General features: G+C 38.0%; 1 protein-coding gene across 2 annotated transcripts; it reads left to right on the plus strand.

The window, feature by feature from the left end:
* On the plus strand, window positions 1–24,638 carry MPHOSPH8 (M-phase phosphoprotein 8). 2 transcript variants are annotated; one of them, XM_085309078.1, is made up of 14 exons: window positions 1–300; window positions 4,516–4,671; window positions 5,580–6,434; window positions 11,005–11,101; window positions 12,168–12,419; window positions 12,972–13,097; window positions 13,184–13,272; window positions 14,472–14,612; window positions 15,377–15,463; window positions 17,336–17,490; window positions 18,889–19,043; window positions 20,488–20,615; window positions 21,206–21,289; window positions 22,198–24,638. In XM_085309078.1, the coding sequence occupies exons 1-14, from the start codon at window positions 58–60 to the stop codon at window positions 22,237–22,239; spliced, it is 2,610 nt and encodes an 869-aa protein (XP_085165204.1). In that variant the 5' UTR covers window positions 1–57; the 3' UTR covers window positions 22,240–24,638. The 2 variants fall into 2 exon arrangements, with proteins under 2 accessions (XP_085165204.1, XP_085165205.1); XM_085309079.1 differs by lacking the exon at window positions 12,972–13,097.
* The last annotated feature ends 394 nt before the right edge of the window (window positions 24,639–25,032 follow it).

Below are 25,032 nucleotides of genomic sequence, written 5' to 3' on the forward strand. Positions count from 1 at the left end.
CCCGGCCGTGGATGTCGCAGCCGCTTTTCCCCGTTGTCGTTTGAAATTCGGCCCAAGATGGCGGCGGCGGCCGGGAGCGGCGCTGAGGCGGCGGCGGCGGCCGCCAGGCTGAAGGGGGCGGCGGAAGAGGAGGAGACGGCGGCGGCGGCCGAGGATGAGGAAGACGAGGAGGAAGACGGCGGCGGGTCTCGCAAGGCGGCGGGCGCGGCGGCTGCCGGCGGGGAGGCCGGCGGCGGGGAGAGCGACGAGGAGGAGGACGTGTTCGAGGTGGAGAAGATCCTGGACGTGAAAACCGAGGGGGTGAGTGCGCGGCGGCGCCGCCTGCCAGCGGCCGGGCGCCTCCTGCGCCGGGGCTGCCGGGGAGCCCGGCGAGCCGGGGGGCCGCCGGCGCTGGCCGCAGGGCGGGCCTGGGCGGCACGGTGGCGGGCGCTCTCGCTCGCTTTCCCTGCTCCCCGGCTTTGCGGGCTGCGCAGGTGAGAGCCTCATATTCCATGCGGGTTTTCCTACCCCCCTCTTCTTCACTTGCGCGAGAAACCCGCACAAAAGCTGCAGTTCCGTTATAATTGTAGCTTAAAGCACTAGTAGTTTTGCAAGAAAGCTGTTCTGTACCCTCTTTTCCTTTCTTTAGTTGACGTTAAGATATATCTGGAATCTCTTTCCTGATTTTTCTTTTCCCCTGCAATGTTAAGCTCTTCTGCCTGACCTCTGGTTGTGTTTCGATGTAAACCCATAGTGCTGCAGTGTGCCGGATTGAATATAAGGGAGAGGTTGAAGAAGTTTCTGAGTATGCTTACTGAGAAACACTACTGGCRTATAAAACGTGTGAAAGCCTTTTAAATAGAAGGACTTTCTTCAATTAAAATAACTAACAATAGCATCCTTCTTCTCTTTGTTTGGAGAAAAAGATTGTATGTTCAGTCTTTGAAAGCAGCCTGAATTGGTCAAAGTCTTTCTAAAACTTCATAAATTTCAAATGAAAAAAATAATGATCGTAACTTTATTTTTTAATGATTTTATGTTTGTAAGTTGTTTATCTTAACTAATTTATAATTGACTTTAGGYTCCAGTCAAACACATGGTGGTATAGAAGTCTGCCTGCTTAGTGTATCAAGATTTTGAAACTCTTAGGTCAAAGAACCTTTGGACCAATAATTTTTTTATGTGTTCGTGATGCTACCATGGTTAAATTATGTCTTGATTTCTTAAGCACGTTACGCTTCAGAGATAATATCTGTAGTTTTACTTATGACAGACTTTGATCCAAATAGTAAATCRGGCTTAAGTATGAGTACCTTTCCCTTGCAAGGATGAAATGTAAAATATATGTATTAGAGAGTCATAGGGCTCTACACACTTCTAAAGAATACCAGTATATGTGGAGTACAGTCTTACAATTTTTTTTTTTTTTTTAAGGAATGTGCTGGGCATCTCCCACCCACTTTTTTCTGTCTCCTTCTTCCTCTAAGCAGCTTATTCTGTAGCAGGTTCTGAGCTGTATTTTGTTGGACATACAGAGCAGAAAAAGCTGGATGTTATGTGGTGTGGTGTATGTTTAATGTAGCTTGTGTTTGACAGGAGGTTCCCAGCTTGCAGGTTCTTAAGCACAATACGTGGCCAGAGCAGGTCAGCTGTGCTGGGCAGGGGCTGGCTCAGGGTATGGCTCCTCAAGTACTGCCCAGAGCCCTGTCATTCCCTGCTCTGACACTACTGGAGCTGGTGGGGATAGGCAGCACTCCCAGAATGGGATTGGGCTGGGGATCTGGGCCCACTGATAAGTGAAACATTGAAGTGTCCAAGTTAAGACAGCTGACAACAAAAGTTTTGGAATAGTTCTCTTTTGTATACCTAGAAAGCTACTTCTACCGTTCAAAAATTTTTCTAAAATAACAGGCTCCAAGACAAATTGTGGCCTAACCTATAAGCAAGTAATGTTAATTTTGCTCTTTAATTAAATGATGATATCCCTTTCCATAAGAGTTGGTTTTGGCCCATGACTAGCTCTCATATAAACTACAGTAGAATAAAAATGTTTTTAAAATTCCATTATTTGTAAGTAACAGAACAAATAATAATATGAGTAAAATAATTCTGGCAGATGAGTGAAAGTCTCTGCATGTTTAGTATGTCATCAATCTCTTGTCTTCATTTAATTCACTTTGATAAGCTGCAGTTTTGTATCATTCAAGTATGTACTGAACAYCAGTAATTCAACAGCTGAATAGTCTCACTTTAGTTTCTTAAACATAATGTAAACTTAAAGACTTGCATTTACATTCCAGTGAACATGGTAAGTTCCCCATGGACAAGTTAATTTAACACTAGTCAGCAGTTCTGCAGCAAAGAAGTTTTTTGCAGCCCCATCCAAGAGTGTAGCCAGTGGATCAAGGGAAATGTACTTTTTCCTCTATTCAGCACTAGTGAGACAGCTAGAGTGCTGTCTCCAATTTTGGTCTCTCTAGGGCAAAGCATGGACTTTGAAGTGGGTCCAGCAAAGGGCCATGGAGATTATAAAGAGGCTAGAGCGCAGGATACACAGAGAGGTTGAGAGAGTTGGATTTCTTCGCCTTAAGAAGATGAGGCTCAGAGCTGATTGTAACACTGTCTGACCTACTCAGTGGGAGCGTGTAGAGTGGATGCAGTCAGACCCTTCTCAGAGGTGCACGGTGAAAGGGTGAAAGGCAGCAGACACAGGAATGTAGGAAAATCTGATTAGATACAAGGAAGAGATTTCTCACTGTGAGAGCAGTCCAGAGGAGCTGTGCAATAGCCATCCTTGGAGATCTTTAAAACTTGACTGGGCAGATTGCTGAACTACGTCTGATGTAGTTGGACCTGCTTTGAGCAGAGGATTGTGYTTGTTGGCTTCCAAAGATCCCTTGCAACTGAAGTTGTTCTGCAGTTGTAKTAAGAGGGATACTAGTTGCTTATTTGAAGAGGGACCCCATTAAAAGAAAGAAAGGGAGACAGATGAACATGGTTTTGAAAACATATTCCTGAGTTGGAAATATATGGTAAATTGCAAGAGGGGAAATACACTACTGTGTTTGAGTATAGGCTACCTATTTGATATATAATCAGTTTTGCTTACTGAAGTTGAGTAGCATATATATGACATTGAAAAATGGTTAATGGTGCTCTGGCAAATATGTAAAATTGTGGAAATATATATAAAAATGTATAATTKTGGAAACAGTAAATGTTAAATGGCAGTACTTCTGAAGATTCTCTTGTCCAARCTTGATTAACAGCACAGGATCTATCTTTGGGAGCATTACATGTTTGTTTCTGAAGGAAAGAAATATTGCTGTTTTGCCTCTCCAAAGGTGCTTTGCTTAGTACGTTTGCTTATTATAGACTTCTTTTCAGAAAATAAGTTAAGAAATAGTTATGCTGCCTGGTATTCAGTATGTATTTATATGGAAAGTGGGTTTTAAGTTTGATACTAGTTTTTGTCGTACCTTCAGGTTTAATCAATAAAGAAGACCACACTGATTTCATAGGACATGCCTATGCTTTTCAGACAAGCTTAGTGCAGAAGGCTGTGAGTTGCCACTTGTCTGGCTGTGTTAGCATTATGCTGAGTCCAAGTTAATAAGAATTGCCTCTCTGCAGGAAGAAGAGTCTATGTTGAGAGACTTAAGAATTCAGACTATTTAATTCCTTCAGGAGAAGGGCAAGAGGTGGTTTGGTGGAAAGTTTGGAGTTTTGTTTTCTTTGTTTTTTAATTGGTAAAAATCCTCTCTGAACTAGTGAAAAAACTTAGGAGATTAACCTCACTATAGGAAAATATTTAACTTTTAAATAACATTGAAACAACTGGCCTAGGGCTATGATATGTAATATTTACTGAAATCATCAGCTCTGCTGAAACACACAAACTTGTGTTTTGTCTAGATTTAWTTGAAAAACTCATTTGTTTCTGATTGTTATTTCAGTTTATCAAGAACTGTATTGATTACAAATCTAGCATAAGTTATAAATTCAATATAAAATCAAGTGAATGATGTTAGTTTTGTTCGTTATTGATCTTAAGGTTTTACATGACTTTTTCAGCAAAAAAGCAATTCAATCTTGATTTTTTTTATATATATATATATATATATGTAACTCATTAAAAGTTTAAAATGTATTAACACTTAGTTTTGTAGCTGTCAGAAAGTCTGTTTTGGTAAAATAACTGGGATTGTATGATCTGTTTTGATGCTTTTCTGAAAGAATTTCAGACAATACACRTTTTGGATAAAATCACTCTTGACTTATGAAATGTTTTAATATCTCTTCAGTTCAGTACATGATGCTGATGGAAATAATTGAAGATATTCTTATGTCAGCTCCAGGTTGAACTTCCTTTAAAATTCATTCTCTCTCTCTTTCTGCACGCACACACACACACACACACACATATATAAAAAAGTGATTTATCCACTGAGATCCACAGGAATGAGTAGACAGAGCAATACCGTGCTGTGTTGTATGTATGAAATGATTTTTTTGTTGTTGTCGTTGTTTTTACAGGGTAAAAATCTCTACAAAGTACGATGGAAGGGATACACCTCTGATGATGATACCTGGGAACCAGAGATTCATTTGGAAGACTGCAAAGAAGTGCTGCTTGAATTCAGAAAAAAAATTGTGGACAATAAGCCTAAACCTGTTAAAAAAGACATACAGGTGTGTTTCACCTTTTGGTATTGTGTTCTGAAGACATCTTCCCCATCTAGACTCTGGTGAGGGAGGGAGGAAGAAAGGCATTGGTTATGAAATTGAAGAAGACTTAAAAAATCTCTTCAATCTGAAGAGTAACAAGTGTGCTTTGGGTGAAACTGAACATTGCTGCTGTTATATGATTAGGGAACTTGTTTGAATTGACAAGTTCACTTGTAGAGTCTAAACYGGTCTCATTTTTATTTTGGTGTTTAATGGACTATGTAAATAATACACAGTTATTTTAATTAGTGTTCCAGTAATGTAAGCAACCCCCTTTCCCTGCCCACACACGCTTTATCGTGTTACTGAAGCTGGGAACTTTGCTCACTTCCCCTTCCTGCTTCTTATGGAAAAAGATGGATGGGTTTTTGCTTGTTAAACCTTGACATAGATAAGGCAGAAATAAAGGAAGAAAAATTAATTGCAATAATAAGGCATGTAGCCTTTTAAACTGGTTAACTTCAAAATCATGTTTAAGAATTTTTTTTTTGAAAGCTTGTACTCCACTTCTGGGAAAGCTGTAGGTGTATTTTTCCAAATCAAGTTTTGATGTAGAAGATAGTTTTCGTATAGAAGAGTTGCATTTAGTTCTGTTCTAGTATCTGGCTCTGAGTGTCTGATTGGTTTAGCTTGTTTGTGTTGATTCTGTTTTAAGCAGTTAGTAGTGTGACTTAGATAAGKGAGATACAGTTCTAATGTTTATGAATTGTACAGTTTAGTAATGAAGAATGAGGTTTGCAGTGTTTCAGGAGGTTGACTTTTTCGCATCACCATCTGTAATTTTCTTTTCCTTGGATTTCATATTTGTATAGTTTATACCTAAGTTATAGAGCTTAATGGAGAAAAATCTTTTTCCTCCCCTTACTTTATAGAAACTTTCCCTAAATGATGATGTATTTGAAGCAGAATCTGACAGCGACTGGCAAAGTGAAACAAAAGAAGATGTTTCACCAAAGAAGAAAAAGAAAAAGTTGAAAGATAGAGAGGATAAAAGCCCAGATGATCTGAGGAAGAAAAAGTCTAAGTCTTCAAAACTCAAAGAAAAACCCAAAATAGAACGTGAAAATTCTTCAGATAGCTTGGTCTCAGATTCAAAACCAAAAAAAAGGACTTCAGAAACCAGGGAGGATTCAAAAGATTCAAAGAAGCAAAAGAAAGAAGATACTAAAGAAGTCAAGAAAAAGAAGGGAGAATCTAAAGATTTTAAAATAAAATCTAAAGAGGACTCAAAAGAAAATAAAAAATCACGGAAGGAGAAGCATGGAGACCTTCAGTTTGACTCGGAATCAAGTACTTTAGATGATACATTTTCTCAAGGAGCTGATAATGAAAGTTCAGACTTATATCCTGAAAATAAAGAGGAGAAGCACAAAGTAAAAAGTGGAAAGGAGAGATTGGAACAAGAAATTGCTGAAAAAGATTCCATTTCTGATAGGCATCTTGATGGATCAGCTAGTAATGAAGATGATAGTATTGAAGTTAAGGTTAAAAGAAAGAAGAAAAAACTTCAGAAAGTTGAAGATTATAAAGAAGAAGGTAGAAAAGTAGAGACTAAGGATACTTATTTAGAGAAGAAAAGCACACACAAAAGGCAAAAAAGTCAAGAAAAAGTAAAAATAGTCACTGCAGACTTGGAGAAAGTGTCATCTGTTCCTATACCAGTGCAGAAGGGTTTAAAATTTGGCACTGATGATAGAGGGCGCAAGTCAACCGATTCAGCTGGAGAGGTAAGCGTTGTTAATGCGTTAGGGTGGAGGGAGGAAAGGAGGATGTTTACATTAGGCAGATATTTGAGGGACATAAATACTTCAAATGACTACTGTTTCTGATGGCAAAGAGAAGAATACAGATTGGAAAATTTAAGAGAAAGATAAAAGAAAGGCAAGGCCCACTGCACAGTCTGTGAGGGAGACTGAAAATTTTTTGGATTCTGAACACTATAAAGGAGGGAACACCTTAGGAGAGAAGAGTGTCTTTAAATGTGATCTAAATGGAGAGGAATTGAAGAATAGAGGAACATTATCAAAGGTAATCTTAAAGTAGTATTCCAAAACTAAGCTTATATATAATAAATTTTCTTTCTTTCCTCTTTTTTTTTGAATATCTGGAAAGTGATTTTTCTCCTATTTATGCGTGCTTACTTAAAATGAAATATATTGGTTCTGCAAATATGTACTGTTACTTTTAGCCTCTTTTCTTCCCTGCCTTCAAGAATTGCTTCAGTCTGACTTCTTTCCGCTTGTATAGTCTGGTTGTACAGTAAGGCATTCAGTCTTCTAGTGACAGCATTGCACAGTGAAGTGTACTTCTGAGGTAAGACGAACACTTCATCTTTCTCAAAAGCCAATCACTCAGCTAGCATCTCCCTAAAAATTCAAATACTGAAATTACTCCTGAGATCAAGTCTGTCAGGTGATTGTGCAGGTGGCTTGTCTTGCTGGAATTTCTGTGGCTTACGTAAAAGATGCTTAGTTTCATGATTTGATTCTATATTAATTACAAATGTTTTACAGGATMTAAAAATGAGCTAATCAATGACTGGAATACTTACTTTTCCTAATTGAGTACCCTGTTGTCTTCAGAAAAACAAGATAGTAAAAGCGAAAAGAAAAAAATAGATACAGATTCCATAGATACGGAAAAAAATAAAGCAGTATTTCTAGAGTATTTCTGAGAAAGGTACTTTGAAGTGTTTTTTCAGCTGCTTGAAAATGCTCTGACAGTTTGCTGTTCCAGCAATTTTGTTGGCTGTACAAAGGAAGCCATTTATAACAGAATTGCAGCCAAAATATCTTGAAACTCACTGGATTATATTCTGCTTTTCCTGAGATCATAGTTTTATGGCAGCATGTGTCTTATTTCTGTGGGTTCAGCTATGGTCTTCTGCTTAAGACTGTTGCATGTATAGAGTAGGCCACGTTAAACATAAGCAAACTGATTTTGGGAAGAGAATAGAAATGCTACATGGAGCAATTTCAGAATAGAACTACATAAAATACTGTTCTGCTTGAGCTTAGTAGCAAAAGCTCTTGTAAAAAAAATAAAAAGAGATTAAATAATAGCTATGAGGCATAGATATGTTTCAAAAAGTTTATTTAAATAATTCTCTCTGTATTAATTCCTGAAATGGTATGGCCTTTTCTTATTCCAAGTATTTTTGTTATGGTTTGAGGACATAGCATTCCTTAAAAATATAAATCAGTGATGATAACCGGATAAATCTTTGGAGTTCTCTTTTATTTACCACTGATGCAAATATCATGTTGTCTCAAACATGAAGTCAGATGAAAATGAGTCTGCTGATTGCTTTTCAGCTAACATTGTCAGTAGATCTGTCTTACAGTTGCATTCTTAGTGCTCTTGTACATTGGAGGTAGTAGGGAAGCATAGAATCAGTAAGGTTGGAAAGGACCTCTGGAGATCATCTGGTTGAACCTCACTACTCAGCAGGGTCACCTAGAGCATGGTAGACAGGGTTGCATCCAGGYRGGCCTTGAAGATCTCCAGAGAAGGAGACTCCACAACCTCTCTGGGCAACCTGTGCCAGGGCTCCATCACTCTCACAGGGAAGAAATTCCCCCTCACGGTCAGGCGGAACTGCCTGTGCTTTGGTTACTGCCCATTGCCTCTTGTCCTGTCACATGGGACAACTGAAAAGAGTCTGTCCCTGTCCCCCTGACACCCTCCCTTCAGGTACTTGTACACATTGATAAGATCCCCCCAGGCTGAAGAGGCCCAGCTCTCACAGCCGTTCCTCGTAGGGCAGATGCTCCAGCCCTMTGATCATCTTTGTAGCCCTAYGCTGGACTCTCTCCAATAGCTCCATGTCTCTCTCGTCCTGGGGAGCCCAGAACTGGACACAGTACTCAAGATGAGGCCTCCCCAGGGCTGAGGAGAGGGGCAGGATCACCTCCCTCGACGTGCTGGCAACACTCTTCCTAATGCACCCCAAGATACCATTGGCCTTCTTGGCCACAAGGGCACATTGCTGGCTCATGGTCAGTTTGTCATCCACCAGCACTCCCAGGTCCTTCTCTGCAGAGCTGCTCTCCAGCAGGTCAGCCYCCAGCTTGTCCTGGTGCCTAGSGTTATTTTTCCCTAGGTGCAGGACCCTGCMCTTGCCCKTGTTGAACYTCAKGAGGTTCCTCTCTGCCCAGCTCTCCAGCCTGTCCAGGTCTCTCTGAAGGGCAGCACAGCCCTCTGGTGTGTATCAGCCACTCCTCCCAGCTTGGGATCATCTGCAAACTTGCTGAGGAGGCACTCTGTCCCCTCATCCAGGTCATTGATGAGTAAGTTGAACAGGATGGGACCCAGGACTGAGCCSTGGGAGATGCCACAAGCCACAGGCCTCCAACTGGGCTCCACGCCCGCCACTGATGACGACCCTCTGAGCTCTGCCTTTCAGCCACTGTCCACTCATCTAACCCACACTTCCAGAGCTTCTCTAGAAGGCTGTTATGGGAGACAGTGTCAGAAGCCTTGCTGAAGTCAAGGTACACAACGTCCACTGCTCTCCCCTCATCTACCCAGCCAGTCATGCCATCATAGAGGGCTATCAGGTTGGTTAAGCCTTATTTCCCCTTGGTGAATCTGTGCTGTCTACTCCTGATCACCTTCTTTTCTTCATATGCCTGGAGATGACATCCAGGATGAGCTGTTCCATCACCTTTCCAGGGATGGAGGTGAGGCTGACTGGCCTATAGTTGCCTGKGTCCTCCTTCTTGCMCTTCTTGAAGACTGGAGTGACACTGGCTTTCTTCCAGTCCTCAGGCACCTYTCCKGTTCTCCAGGACCTTTCAAACATGGAGAGCAGCCTGGCAACAACATCCGCCAGCTCCTTCTGTACCTGTGGGTGCATCCCTTCCAGGCCCATGGATTTGTGGATGTCTAGCCTRCCCAGAAGGTCTCTAATCCTTTCCTCCTCAATCAAAGGAAAGTCTTCCCTTCTCTGGACTTTGTCCCTCACATCCAGGCTGCAGGATTCCTGAGGGCTGCCCTTAGCAGTGAAGACTGAAGCAAAGAAGGCATTCAAGTAATTCTGCCTTCTCTGTATCACTTGTCACCAGGGCCCCCACCCCATTCAGTAGCAGGCCCACATTTTCCCGAGTCCTCCACTTGCTGCTGATGTACTTGAAGAAGCCCTTCCTGTTGTTCTTGACATGCGTTGCCAGACTCGATTCCAACTGGGCCTTAGCCTTCCTCGCCGCATCTCTGCATACTCTGACTGCATTCCTRTAATTCTCCCAGCAGAAGACAGTCAACTCTTTGCTCAGTTTCTATAGGAGACTCAAAAAAAAAAAGTTTTCTATAACTGGTTAGTTATTCTTTGGAGTAGCTGTGGACCCGTTGTGGTGATGGGTTTGGTGGGGGGCTTAGGGGTGCTTCTTTTTTGGGGGGGTGGGGGACACGTGATGACACTTCACGAAGTTGTTTCCCAAATACATTATTTCTTCCAGGTATTATCATTTCATGTGTTTCAGCTACCTGTCCTTCCTTACTTAGCTGACTATAGAACACTGTCATGACAGTTTGTAGTACAACATTCAGTGTTTTGGAATCATTCTGTATGTTGAAGCTTTCCATTTGATTTGGCTCCAAAAATAAATGTGTAAGGTATATTGTGAYCTAATCAGTATCTAAAATCTGGAATACAAGATTACTGGTTTTAATAGATACTCTGTTTATTAAATATCTGAATCCTTTTGGTGATTTTTTTTTAATCTCCTGATTACTGAGCAGCTGCAGGAAATAGCTGTCTGTGCTACTAGTTAACCATGTTAGTGATCAAAAACTGGACTTTTAGAAGGGGAATGGGAAGAAGGATTAAATGTTTCAGCTCTGCTAACACATTATGCTACATTAAATTATTTTTCTGTTTTAATTCAAGTTTGTGGTGTGTCTGGAAAATGGTAATATTTAATTAAAAATGCATAGTCTGTAGGTCTGGTGGGAGTTTCTTTTGGTGATGATTTTTCACGAAGCATGTGCAGTTCCACATAGCAGGTAGTGTTGAGCTGGTACAAATGCATTTCATGCCATAAAGCACCTTGCATGGTTGGGATGCTGTAAAAGTAAGAATTGAAGCTCTGTCCTTTTATTTTAGAAATAGCATCTGTTCTCTTGCTTAAGAATAGTTCTTCACAAAATAATTCCACTGTGACCAGTTTAATTCTTGAGCATGTCCACAAATGTGTTAGGTGCAGTTTTGAGAAGTGTTGAGTATATGGTCTCATTTGAGTGGTAAGAGGAAGTTCTTTTTAATTTTCTCTCTACCACATTTTTTTTTCTTAATGATAGGAGAAGGAAGTAAAGAAAAATGAAACAAAAGAAAAATCCCAAAAGAAGGAGTCTGAGAGAGAAGAAAAGAGCAGAAGAGAACAAAAGGGCTTAAAAAGTAAGTGCCATTTGCTTAAAAGAGAGACAGGAAAGACCATTCAAGTCATACTCCTCTTATTTCCACAAGAGCAGAATAGTAAGTTTCTGTAACAAACATCAGAAACTACAGTTTCTGCTTTTATTTTTAGGAAAGAAAAGTCTGCTATTTAATGGCTTTGTTGGTGTATTGAGAGTATGTAGTGTGAAAATATGTAGAAATCTCTCATAGGCAAACTCAAGATTTTGCCATTTTTCATTTGATATTGTCAACTTTGCCTCCCTATTATGCTTGTCATGGTAATCTTTGGAGGAATTCATCTAACTGTCTTAACTGCAGTAGTGTATAATAATACATAATACAACAAATATGCACTTTGTATGTTTAGAGAAAGTAGCTTCCCTTGAGACAGGTTTCTTGCCTCTTGCTTTAGCCATGAGGTTGATTTATGTTGTACAAGCCTTACAATAGCACCAAAACAAGATGCTTTGAAGCAAGAAAAAAATGCCTAGATTTCATTCATTTTACTTCCATTTTAAGTAGTATAATGGAGTATTAATGGTAGCACTCCTGATCCCAGTAAAATTCAGGATGATCTTATTCAGGACAAATTTCCTCACTACTCTGACAATGAACTGAGGAGGGGAGATTATGAATTGATATAGGAAGAACTATGGTGTATTAAATAACTAGTATTAGAGAATCGTGTTTAACTGAAAGTAGAATAGATATTTACAGTACTTTAAAAACATAACAAACAGCTTGAATATTTATTTTTCTTTACATAGCATGTGTCCTTTGAAGATTTATCAGAAATATTGGATGATATTTTCAAAGTAGTAATTTATGTGTAATTCTAAATTATTCTTTTAAAGAGAAGATGGTACCACGTTCAAAGTAATCAACTTGAATTGCCAAGGTAGCCAAATGCAAACTGGCCATCACTAATTTTGGTTTAAGCTTAAACAATGATTAAACTCTGAGAAGGGAATAGACTTTTTTAAATGGGCTCTTGTCATTTACTCAGACTTTGTTATGTAATAGTGACTGAAATAATTATTCTTGGTGTCTATCTTTTATATTTTAGGCTATAAGGACATCAAAAGTGCATTTGACTTGTTTAATGTAACTTCAGAGGAAAAAAATGAGTGTTCTGAGAATAACCGTAAAAGAGAAGAATCTTGTCTAGACTATAAATTTGTGGAAGAATTAAAATCAAAAGACAGCAAGGTATACAAGGAAAGGAGGAGTATAAGAGACGAGACAGATACGTGGACTTACATTGCTGCAGAAGGTGATCGAGACATAGTGGATGTGTGTCAAATAGAGGAGAACTCTGGTGAGCAGCAGAAACAAATCCAAGGGAGAGTTGAGCGTTTACATTAAATTTTTCTTCTCAGTTTCCAGTTACATCTTTTGGCGCTCTGATTCTTGTCTCCCAGGAGACTAAAATGATGTGTTTTTTTTTTTTTTTCTTATACTCACTGATAATTTTTCGAAGTATGCAGCGTGCTTTTGCTATTACAGTAATGGAGTGTTTCATCTGTGAGCACTCCAGCTTAATTTCTTAGGCCAAATGAATGATGGTTCTTTGGGGGTTGGGATTTTTTTTGTTTTTTTTTTTTCTTAAGCAAAAACTTACTGTTGGCAGTGGCAGCCGACAGTAACTGGTGTTTTGAAAACAGTAAATAACTTGTGTTTTATATCTCTGTGATATAGCCTTCATTGTTTGGAGCCATTCCACATGGACTTTCAGAGTCTATTTAAATGAAAAAGATGTATGTTGTGCTGCTGATCATAGAAGGAATGGCAGCAGTAAATGAGTTGGCAATTTATTAGTTAATTGTTACTTATTTTATGGTTTTCTTCCATAAAATCAAATATATGATAGATGGCAAGCAACAAGTCTTGAGTTTGGGTATGGACATGCAGTTAGAATGGCTGACACTAGAAGACTTTCAGAAGCATCTTGATGGAGAAGATGAGAATCATGTCTCAGCAGAACCGATATCAAGTAGTGAGTAGTTGCTGGGAGGAAGGGACATTTCTTATCTGACATTTCAAAGAGAAATATCCTATATCTGCATTAAACTTATTTTACAGCTCTACTGAGGGATGCTGTTAAAAACGGAGATTATATGACAGTGAAGATGGCACTTTCTTCAAATGAAGAATATAACCTGGATCAAGAGGTAATTCTTCTGAGGAGAGGAAAACTGTATTGAAAAAAATACAGTACAAACTTAGAATATTTTAAAGTTTCTTTTTTTTTTCCCCCCTCTCTCTTGCAAGGAGCAGATTTCTGTCTCACCTTGTGAACACAAGCACAACAGAAAAAACAGTGTAGAATTTGAGCCTTCATTATTTGTTCCTAATTTCTTCTAAAGAAAAAGTAAAACGTAACAGATGTATCTCAGCAGCCAGATTAGCAACTGACTTGTCTGCTTGGTTTAACTGAATATTAAATGTAGAAATGTATGTGATGTGAGATATGATTAAAAATTTGGCAGGCCAAGTGGCTAAATAGGAAAATATCTGTACAAGCAGACAAAAATAGAATGTTCTGTTTTGCTGGCTTGGACCACTACACTCCATTTGAAATTTGAGTTCTGCTAGTTCTTCATCTGAGCTGTGCTCTAATTGCTTTTCTTATTTCAAGGATTTTTTGAGATCCTTCCAAAGGAAGTTTTGAGAATTAATGTCTTACACTCAGATTTGTACTGGTGATCTTGTTTATTTGTATTATGTAACATTTTGACCACAATTTATGCTAAAGCTTCTGTTGGGTAGTATAAAAGGTGATGCCAAGTGAAGTGTTTAGGCAAGTGTGCAAGTTTGGATTGTAGTATTTGGTGGAAAATGACTAAGATGACAAGCCACTCAGAAAAGTCTCCTCATATTTATACTTCAATCTGAAAGCAGCTTTATGGTAGCACCTGCTTTAAGCGCACAAAAACAGAATAAAATAGTTTGTCTCTGAATGTAGAGTAGCTAAATAGAAGTTGTCTTGTTTTTTTTGGGGGGGGGGGGTTTTAAATAAATTTAGCCTATATCTCCATAAGGATCAAGGAATGGAGACATTTTTGTGGAGGTTTGGTTTGTTTTCTTGGATGGTTGCTGATTCTTTTATACAGTCTCACAGTTTTCCCACTCAAATACCATTCTGTTCTTCCTTCTTGTTGCTCTACTCCTCAGATAATAGGTGTTTTGCAGGTTATGGAGCTCACAGCCTGTAGAAGAAGACAAGTAGGAGCTGACAGATTATCAGTGTCTTGTGGTTATATATGTGTGAATTCTTCTGTAGAGGAGGACCTCTTGTTTTTTTCATGAAATGTCTTGACACGTTTAGAATTTGTTCTGCAGGTTTGATTTGTGGCAATTGTTGTTGCAGGACTCAAGTGGAATGACCCTAGTAATGCTTGCTGCTGCAGGTGGGCATGATGACCTCCTCCGGATCCTAATCAGAAAAGGAGCTAAAGTGAATGGAAGACAGAAAAATGGAACAACTGCATTGATACATGCAGCTGAAAAGGTTGGTGGTACTAAATTTAGATCATCTTCCCCTCCCCCCCTTGGATAACTCTTAAAATGTGGGCAGCTGGACACAGCAGGGTGACCTAAACTGCATAATTTAGATGGCTGTGGTTACTGTAGTGTTAAAAAAAAAAAAAAAAAGTCATAGATGCCTCGTAGGTGATCTCCAAACCCTGCCCTGAGGAGGCAATATCGTAGGCTAGCTAGAAGGAAGTGTGAAGCAAATGGTATCTTTGAATTTGTGCCTATCTTGAGGGCTTAAGGTCTTTAGAATTGTTTATTACATTCTCTGGCTACATGAGATCTGAACTGGGTTAAGGGTTTGATACTTGAGAGTAGGGGGATGGAGAAGGTGGCCAGTCCTTCTCCAGTTAAGACTAACTTGACTATTGAGTTAAGGATGTGTTGTGGAGTGCACTTCTGTTGTTCGGGTTGGTTCATTTTTTTTTCTTATGAGTACAGGAAACAAAAGACCGAAAGGAAGCTTGATTCCAGTTCGGTTATTAGGCAGACTTACTATATTCTTTCTAGGTGTTTCTTATTACAAGATTTAAAAAAAAGTAAGAATTGTAAATACTCCAGGACATCTGCTTGCCTGAGTATAAATTGCTGTTTATGAGCAATAATGGAGAAAAATGTTAATTGTGTCATGCTTCATGTTTTAGATTTTACTGATGGAATTTAAATAAAGGTTTTCTTTATAGCCGGAAATTAAAACAAAATATTCTGTACTTAACTTGTGTTATGGTTTTGTTTTTTAAGAATTTTTTAACCACAGTAGCTATTCTTCTGGAAGCTGGGGCGTATGTGAACATGCAGCAGAGCAGTGGTGAAACTGCCTTAATGAAGGTAAATTCAATATTTGTCCTGAAGTGGTTTAATAATAAATAGTACTTGTTATCTGGTGAGCTAATGGAGGTTTGAAAGCATAAGCGTATTTCCAGAGCTGGTTTAGTCAGGTAGTAGTGCTACATTTGAAATAGGTAAATTAGTATATTAAAAGATGGATTAATACACTGACTGGAAAAACTAGAGTAATTTTCTAAGCATGCCATCAACATAGTGTTAAATGTGGTTCATCATCCTCTTCCACTGTCTGCATCAAAAAAATGGGGTGTAGTCTTAAAACTGAGATAATCTGTTTGTTAGCTGGAATACAAAGAACTCCAGAAGGGAACATCTCTCACCTGGGAGATGCTTTAATTGTAAATTGGATCTCTTATTGAGATCATTGGATAAAGAGTCTTCTGTGCTCCTGCACACGCGCGCACGCACACACACACACACGCACACCTTGACAGGAAGAACAGTTTATTTTGTTGTACTGGGAAAATTTGAAGACCTTTAAAAGAGTCTGTGTTCCTCTTACTAGTTTCTTATGTTTGGTGGAATTATCTGATAGAAAAATTCCTCTTCCTGGTAAACCTGTTGTATTTATACATAGGCTATTTAAGTGAGTCTGCAAAAGAGATTACAAAAAAAACGTTGTCCAAAATGGCATGGTATCGCTTCTCTCTTCCCTTCTGCGAGGCTTTACAACCATAGGGAATTCACATCTGTGAAGAACAATCATGACAAACTTGTGGTTTCCTCAATCACTACTTCACAGATCTTTCAGAATTTGACTGTCTCCGGGAACTTTAGTTTTTTGTAGTTTTTTGAAGGGTTGTTTTTAATGTTTAATGCATGTCTGTACATACTGTCCCTAACAGGCTGTCTACAACGATTTATTTTGGAAACTTGTTTTGCTGTGCAGGTACTAAGAACAGGGTCTTTGTTTCCAGTAAGTTACTGGAAACAAGTGTTAAATGTGTTCATCAAGTCACTCTTAAAACCTTATGTGCTCGATCTTACTTGAAAAACATACACTTTATTCCTTTCTGTGAGGATTTTTGTTGTTTTTAAGATCATGGACGGAAAGCATAGATAAAGTTCAGATGTGAAATGGCCAGTTTTCTTCTGAAAGGTTTCATGAAGATAGAAATTTGTTGTGCCTTTCTCTTATTCTTTTGAATTAGCTATTTGAAAATGAGCAGCCAAGAGTACATGTTGTTTGCATTCTGGAAAGCAAAAGTTTCTTTAGGATTTCTGTACCCTTGTCAAGTCCTCATTTAAGATGCCCTGAAATTCTTCTTGCGGACAACTTTGAACTGCCTTGGACGCTTAGGGAGTTGGTACAGTGACTGCCTAATGTATCTAAATAACAGTTCGAGGCAGGTTGTTTCAGTTTACTGCACATCTGAAGTCTTGTTTGAACTAAGATTTCTAGTAAGGAAGATGCTTTGAAGTGTTAYTTTAGTCATTCTGGATACTTTGTAGAAATGCATTTATTTTGGTTAACTATGTAAGAAACTTTGTAGTTACTATAATCTAGCAGAATGAAGTTGTCTTTATTAATTTGTTGTCCTTATTTAGACTTTATAATTTTTTCTAATCAAGTCCCTTTTGGGAGCCCTAAATGTTGGTGCTTCTGTGGGATCTGGTGTGTAGTACTGCCAGGATAAAAGTAAAGTATTTCTAAAGTGTGATCCTAAGTTCCAAGTTCTGTTAGCTTTCAAAGGGTGACTACTTGAAAACATCTTTTCTGGACTGTAACTAATTCTGGATTTTTTTTTTAATTCATTTATTTTTACAATTCTGCGTTCTACAACATCTTGGTTTTGTTTTAAAGGGATTATTTTTGTTGTCCATTCTTCCCCATTCTACTCACTTTSTGCACAGGCTTGTAAAAGAGGAAATTCTGATATTGTGCGGCTTATGATCGAAAGTGGAGCGGACTGTAACATTTTGTCAAAGCATCAGAACAGTGCACTTCATTTTGCTAAACAGTGTAATAATGTACTGGTATATGAGCAGCTGAAGAGTCATTTAGAAACGTAAGTAAACTGTTTTTTGAATTTTCTGTTCTGGTAAACTTTGAAATATTGGACATGTCACATTTTGGTTTAAGTTGTGGCAGAAAAAAGGTGATGACAGAAAAGAACACAGATCTCCTTTCAGCAGAAAGCTAACTAATAAATGTGAAATATCATAATTAAAAAAAAAAATAAATTCATCCAGAAAATGATTAAGTGATAGGCTTGAGCCAGAAATTTGTGTGCAAAACAACAGAACTATGGATCTCACGATTGTAGAAAGTTGAACTCTGAAATGTAGTGGAGTTCAGAAGGGGTTAAGCAGATCAGAGGAGAGGTATGATCTGGGTGCAGTGTCTGGTTTGGGATGTCTCTGAATCGGTGACTGATGGAAACTTGGGCACTGTACCAAGAAAAAGACAACTTTTATAACTTCCCATGTGGTTCATACCATTTTCTCTAGCATCTGGAAACAAGAGTGGATAGGCATTCTGAGCTGGCTTTGGTATGGCAGTTTTGTGGTTTCTTTCAGCTCAAATGCTTCAGTTTTAAGTTCTGTAGATGATAATCACAACTAGCATGAAGTGGAAGAGTATTCTGAATAATAGCTGAAAAAGCTATAAAGCTGAGAGTCAGAACCTCCAGAGTTCTGGTTATAACCTTTGCCTTGAAAAAGTGCTTAAAACCTATTTGTGTGGAAAAAAGATTTTTCTAACAGGATTACTTTGTAAGCTGTTTATAAAAGTGACAGTTATCGTTGGTTAGATGTGGGCTCTCTTTTGAAGGCTAGATTACCTGCTTTAATCCAAAAAAAAAAAAAAAGTTTTAACAAATAGAAAAAAACACAAGCTTTGACTCCAGCTCACCATTGGCTATTTTACTTTTACTTTTAACGTTTGGTTACTACTTTTAAACTAAATTTTAGTAGAGTTTAATTGGGAATTGCATTTCTCCCAGCTTAGTATCATCAATGAAATTATACAGTGTTTTATTTATTTATTTATTTTTACATTGTGCTTGTAATCAAGTCAACACAGCAGCCATGCTGGGGAGGCAGTTGTCTGTTTCTGCGTAGCCATAGCATAAAGATCAGTGTTTCTGCACAGAGTTTTCAAAGCTTGTGGCTAGTGAGAATTTCTGGGATCTGCTGCTGTGCATTTGTTTCAGACTTTTTTTTTTTTTTTGTGGACCTGATAGATGAATTTCACAAAAATATCACCGATAAAATTTTGATTAGTAAGTATTAGGACCTGGAGTTCATCTTTGCATAAATGCTAGTGATGGAGGCATTCACTCCTGAAATCAGGAATCTAAAACAGGTGATCTGGAATCCTTCTTTGCTTCAGCTCTCATTAAATCTATGTCTGGTAAAGTAATTTTACTGTATGAAGTACAAGCCTCACTTGTTTGCTTGTTCAGGCTCTCAAGAGTAGCAGAAGATACCATCAGGGATTATTTTGAAGCTCGTCTTGCTTTGCTGGAGCCAGTCTTCCCAATTGCATGTCATCGTCTCTGTGAAGGACCAGACTTTTCTACAGATTTTAACTATAAACCCCCACAAAATGTACCAGAAGGTAATTTAAAAAAACAAAAACAATAAAAACTCTCTGCCTTTAAGTACTTTATATGTTAAGGGTAATCTTTATAATTAAAGATTATGGATTGTAGAAGTTGATAGTGGGAGGCMCTGCTTTAGAGAGAGGAGGGGCGATGTTTTGTGTAAGCATTGTGGGTGGGTTTTGTGTGTTGTTTCCTTGCCCCCAAGAGCTGGTACCACAACGCAAGGTGGCTTTTCTTCTCTTCATGCGTTATACCAGCTATATGACAAGTATTACAGGAAAGGAGCAGTTTACCTTAGAAAGAATAATTTTGAAAAATCTTAATTGAGAGCATACTTCAAAAATAAAGTAGTGGATTMTCTTGATTTGTGTACAGTACCTAACACACTGCTGCCTTGGAGTACAGTAAGGGCACTGTTACAGTACAAATGGAGTCTAGAAGTACTATAAAAAACAAGCCAGTGTCACTTTGTTGTTTGGAGATAGTCAGCTCTGTTTTGCCTTTAGGCATCTGTGAAAAGCTAGGAATCATGTTTTTGAGACATTCTGGAATGTTTCCTCATTCTGTCAGGAATCCAGATAATCTCTGCTCAGCTTTGAGTCTTTTTTTGTTTGTTTTAAATTCATCTTTTGAAAAATATATCAGGGAAGGAGAGTCCATATCTACCAATACTGATTTTATCCAAAAAATACCTTATTGTGACTGAATTTTTACTTAAAGGTTGTAAGTGGTTGTGTTTAGTCTATTTTTCTATTTAGGAATTGGAGTATGAGTTTCAGAGTTTTTTCTGGTTCTTGATTAGATATCCTCTATAGGATTAAGAAATACTGCATTTGTTCATGTGTTAAAAGAGAAACTTGATGTATTAAGGGTATTGAAGATTCTTGCTCTTTTAATTTCAGTGCAGTTCCTAAAAGTCTATAACTGTTCAGATTCAGTTTCCCTTCCCAAGAGAAAACACAGCCCAGACTACATTAAATTTTACAACTCTTTCTAGACAAACCTAAAAGCATGGAGGTGAAGGACACATAAGAACTGCTATATCCATTTTGCTTTTTCTTCTAGTAGCCATGTGAAATTATTTCTGCTGCCAGAAGACCTTAACTTAGGCAGTTAAGAAGAACTTAACAAAGGCGGTTGTGCTCTGTGCTTGGGGTTCCCAGGCTTGGGAGACTGCAGTTGTGGTAGTTCTGAACTCCATTATTGCTTTGATGCTGCACTCAGTTCAATATTTATACTACAAAAAATAATAATAATGGAAATACCCAACGTATTGCTTTTAGTATGTAGTGTGCAGTCGTGTAGTTTTGGAAAAGGGGAAAAAAAATCCAGATCTTCAGAAATGACAGTGGGCTACAGTGCTTGTGTAGGTTGTCTTCAAAAGTTTAGTGTATGCAGTTGTTATAAATTCTGGGTCTTGTTTCATTGTCACATAAGCTAATTCTCTTCCTTTTCTAGGATCTGGAATTCTTCTGTTTGTTTTCCATTCAAATTTCTTTGGCAAAGAAGTCATTGCTCGGCTCTGTGGACCATGCAGCGTACAAGCTGTGGTTTTAAACGATAAATTCCAGCTTCCTGTATTTTTGGTAAGTCTTTACCATATAACTAAGTGACTATAAACTGCTTTATAAAATCTTTATAGAATCTCTGGGTATGTTTACATCCTTAATTTGGATTTTTGCGTGTAATACAGCATTTGTTTATCATGATTTGGCCACGGGGTGTTAAACAGAACTTAATTTTTCTTTTATATGTAGGGGAACTGCAAACCTTGCAGATACTAGACTTTATTTTTTAAAAATTTCCTTAAAAGGCAGGGACACCAGAATTCAGAGTTTGAGCAGGCACATTTTTGAATTTAAAAGCTCTCTTAATCCTCAGATTCACCTAGCCTCTAAAATTATTGGCTCAGGAGGTTTTTCAGTGTAAGTGCTTTTTATTGTTTTAACAACTTTCCTTGTATTTTTAATGACTTCCCCCCCACACACAATTACATGCATTAAGAGCATACTTTTTTTTTCAAGTCATCTTGTTTTCTCTGTGGTTGCAACGAAGGGTCTTTGCAGTTTTCAGGACTTTCTTTCAAGAATATGTAGGTTAGATGTCACGTTTTAAAATCCACTCGTATTTGGCCACATCCTATCATTAACTTGGTCCATTTTCTTTTTCCTTTTAGGATAGTCACTTTATTTATTCCTTCAACCCTACTGCAGGCCTTAACAAGCTTTTTATACGGTTGGCAGAAGCTCCTACTGCCAAGGTACAAAATGCTCTCAAAATATGTATGTTAATTTGTTGTGCAATAACTTCTCCATAGTCATAAGTGCTTCTAGTTGTATGGTATAAATGTAAAACTACTTAAGATTTCTCAGTCTCCACAGCCCTGTTCCCATCAGTTATGATTCTATCCTGTGACATTGCCAGAACTCAGAGGGGAGCACTACTGAGGGTAATGTTAGTTCCATCATAAATAAACATTTTCCCTACTGTTAAAAAAAAAAAGGGGGGGAGGGGAATTCTTGAGCTGAAATGAAATGTTATAACTGAAAATTTTGAAAGTATTTATTGCAAATCTAGCAACTGACAGATGCAAGGAGCATCATTTGTCCTTCTGCATGTAGCAACAGACACAGTCTGCTTCTGTGATTAGAAGAACTTGGAAGCATTTATTAAAATAGTATGCTTTTAAATGGTCTGCATAATCTGTGGTATGTTTCCAGGTGATTTTGGCAGTAGTCCCAACAGATGTTACAAGATGAGTAATAGGTCCTGTTCTGGTAGCATTATCCACAGAAGATATGCCTGTAATTCTCTAGATTGTCTGAATTAAGACTTCCTTAAACTCTTTTACCTAGTATTATTTAAAAAAAAATGTATTCAAGTAATCGGTATACATATGCAAATAGAAGTGTGCATGTGTATCTCCAGTTCAGATTTGGAGTCTAATTTTATAAACACCTGCTAATGTAGTAGTGTGTGTTTGAATCATTTCTCTACAGGGCTGATTTTTATTATTATTATTATTTATTAAGTACAGATTGTAAGCAATTTTTGTTTGCCTAGTCACTAGCAATTGTATATATACTTTTTCTCATGCTATTCTTACACTGGCAGAGGTTTTTAACACAGGTAATAATTTTAATAAGAAATCGTTGTTTGCTTTTACAGGTAAAGCTGCTAATAGGAGCCTACAGAGTGCAGTTGCAGTGACCTCAAAGTTGCAAGCGTGTTGAGTGGACTGACTTTTTTTGGATATAGTTCTGATTCCTCTGTTTAGGGACTGACAAAGCAGTTTGGAACTTCTTGGCACCACACTCTTAAGACTAAGTTCCCATCTCATTGTCATTCATTGGCAGTCATATAGGAAAGTATGTGTTGGAGAGCAGGTCAATGTGCTACACTGGTGGGACAGGGTTGTCAGGATTTTTTTCTTCTTTTTTTTCCTTTGTACAGATGTAGATGTAAGTATTCGTGCCAATACATATAATTCTGTTTCTTTAACTTGTGAAGTCCAGACTGCGTATTTCAGCTTTTCCACAATGTGGAATGGTGCATATAAGAACTATTTAAGGTAACTACATGAAATGTCTTTTTTAATAGAAAGACCTTTTCCATTTGTAAACTAAAATTTTCTACTTGTCCTAACTTCAATGTTTCTATGTAAAATGCAGAACTGTCATATGCTTAGAGCTATGGGTATAACTACAGTTTGAAGTTATTGCATTAGACTTAATTGTGAATTGCTAGGGGCTGTGTTCTGGTTTGAAGCACTTTCTACTACGAGAAAGCAGTTATGCTTAATGATTCCCTTYGGACAGCCGAAGTTAAGTCTGTGTGCAGGCGTGAACAGAAAGATCTGAATAGGCTTAATTCTTAGAGGATCACAGTCAGAGTCCTAGTTATATCAGTGTTTTAAAACTACTTTTGTATTAGAGAAGCAACTGATAGTTTTACAGATATCTTAGCTTTTGAGTTCTTAATCAAGTGACATACAGTACAAATACAAGCTGAGTAAAAAGTAAACCAGAAAACTTGTACCTACTTAAAAATGTGTAGGCAATGTTTTTTGTGTAACRAACGCACAGAGGATTTCAGATATTCTAACCCTGACAGATGAGAACGTGTATTGCCCTCAGATTCAAATATTCAGTTCCTCAGTGCAAAGAGCTGCTATCTTTTCTTAATTTAATTGATCCATTTTGTCAGCTGACAGCAGTTCTGAAATGGTTCTGTGCTATAAAATACAAATGTAAAACTTCAGTGTGAAGTATAGAATATTTTTGTTTGTAAATTAAACAACCTCTTGACAAGTAAAAAGATCCAGATTGTGCCTTTGCTGTTCTGGTTGCCAGGTGTAGTTTACATGCCGCTATGTGCCTATATTGTTAACAAAACTGTTGTGGATAAATTCTTACTGTATTTGAGTGCTCACCATCAAAATGGTGCAAATATATCATGTATCCTYTTAAGAACTGTGACTTTTTAATGTAAAGCTCAGTGAACCAATTTTTAATTTTTGGTTCTTGGAAGTTTAAAACTTTCATATTAAGAGATGCCAAATCACAGTAACTAAGCACACTATTTCAATTTTGTGGAATGTCACATGAAGCTAAATAAAACTAGAACAGCAACATGACATATAAATACTCATTTCTGCTTTAATTTAAAATAGCTGCCTGTCTTTTTGCTTAACAGTATTGATGTGATACTAACAAGTCTGTTTAGAAGCAGACTTGTTACCAACACCTCTTTGAAATATGCCAAATACCTCATTGTTTTGCTAAAGCGTTAACACCTGAGATTCAAGAACAAGCACTGGTTGAGAATCAGGTATGTCACTACCAGCACTTAGGAATTTTGTGTAGCTGCATTTCTTTGTAGTCACTGTTCATTATTTTTAAAACTTAGGTATTACAAAACAATCCTGAAAGATTAATAAGGATAAGGTATATTCTTCAGTGTTTCCTTATGTTGGAGTGACAGTTTGTGTATTGTGATTACCCATTCCTCAGTTATTCCTGCATTGTACATTTAACAGTATAGTGCATGTGTGATAAATTGTGTATGGTACACCTCAGTGATAAGTTTGAGCTGTAAAAGGTGGGGAAAAAAGGTTTTGAACAAATGTCCATATGATAATTTAGTGGGTATTTAGATACTGTTGTACAGTCTACTAAAAACTTCCGTAATGCTCCAAGAGTTGTCCTAGTAGCTAGCTTGTCACAGGTTGTTTTGAGGCTTGAGGAAGGGAGGGAAGAGTTTTACAGGCAAGAGTAATAAAACTGAGTTTGTGATGCTCTTATTAAGGGATGATTTTTCTATTTGGTTGGTGCTATAAAGGTCCCCATGGAAGATGCAAAAAAGGCATGCTGAAAAGGTTTTTGAAGCTGTTTTGTCTAACCTATCATCAATTGTTGTTACCCACCTGCTCAGAAGAAGTTCTGGTGGACAAAGATTGAAGAGAAAGTTGCTACAATAAAAGCCAATTCTTTAGGCACTGTGGGGAAATACTTTTGAAGTACTTAGTTTCTTCTTGCTGCTATCAGCAAGGCAAGGCAGCTGGGGTAACTATAAACTGCAATGGCAATAAATTGTTTTGAAGGCTTGGATTCAGTATCTTTCACTGCTGCAACATAAGTACTTGTGTTCTTGGTTTGCTTCAGCAATATGAGGAGTTGGTGGGTGACACTGACTTTCTCACAGRTTTTCTGTGCTTTCAGCACTCATTTTAAAAAGGAGATGTTTTATGGTCACTCCGGATGGAAGAAAGCTGTTTCAAGATACAACCAGATGGAGAAGTCCCTGAGACAGTATAGTCTGCAGCAGCAGTCTCAGCCACCTAGGATTGCTTAAACTGTCTGATGGTTGTTCTAAGAAGTTGTAGTCTACATACCTTTATTGGGAGACTTGGGGGGGGAGGAAGGCACTTTAGGCCAAACTATCTAATGATATTACTGTAACGGTAAGTCTTCGGCATTCTAGTAATGGATATTTTCTGCTATA

The sequence above is a fragment of the Rhea americana genome, unplaced genomic scaffold (assembly GCF_003343005.1).
Source record: "Rhea americana isolate MKP2758 unplaced genomic scaffold, rheAme1 scaffold_29, whole genome shotgun sequence".
Lineage (NCBI taxonomy): Eukaryota > Metazoa > Chordata > Aves > Rheiformes > Rheidae > Rhea > Rhea americana.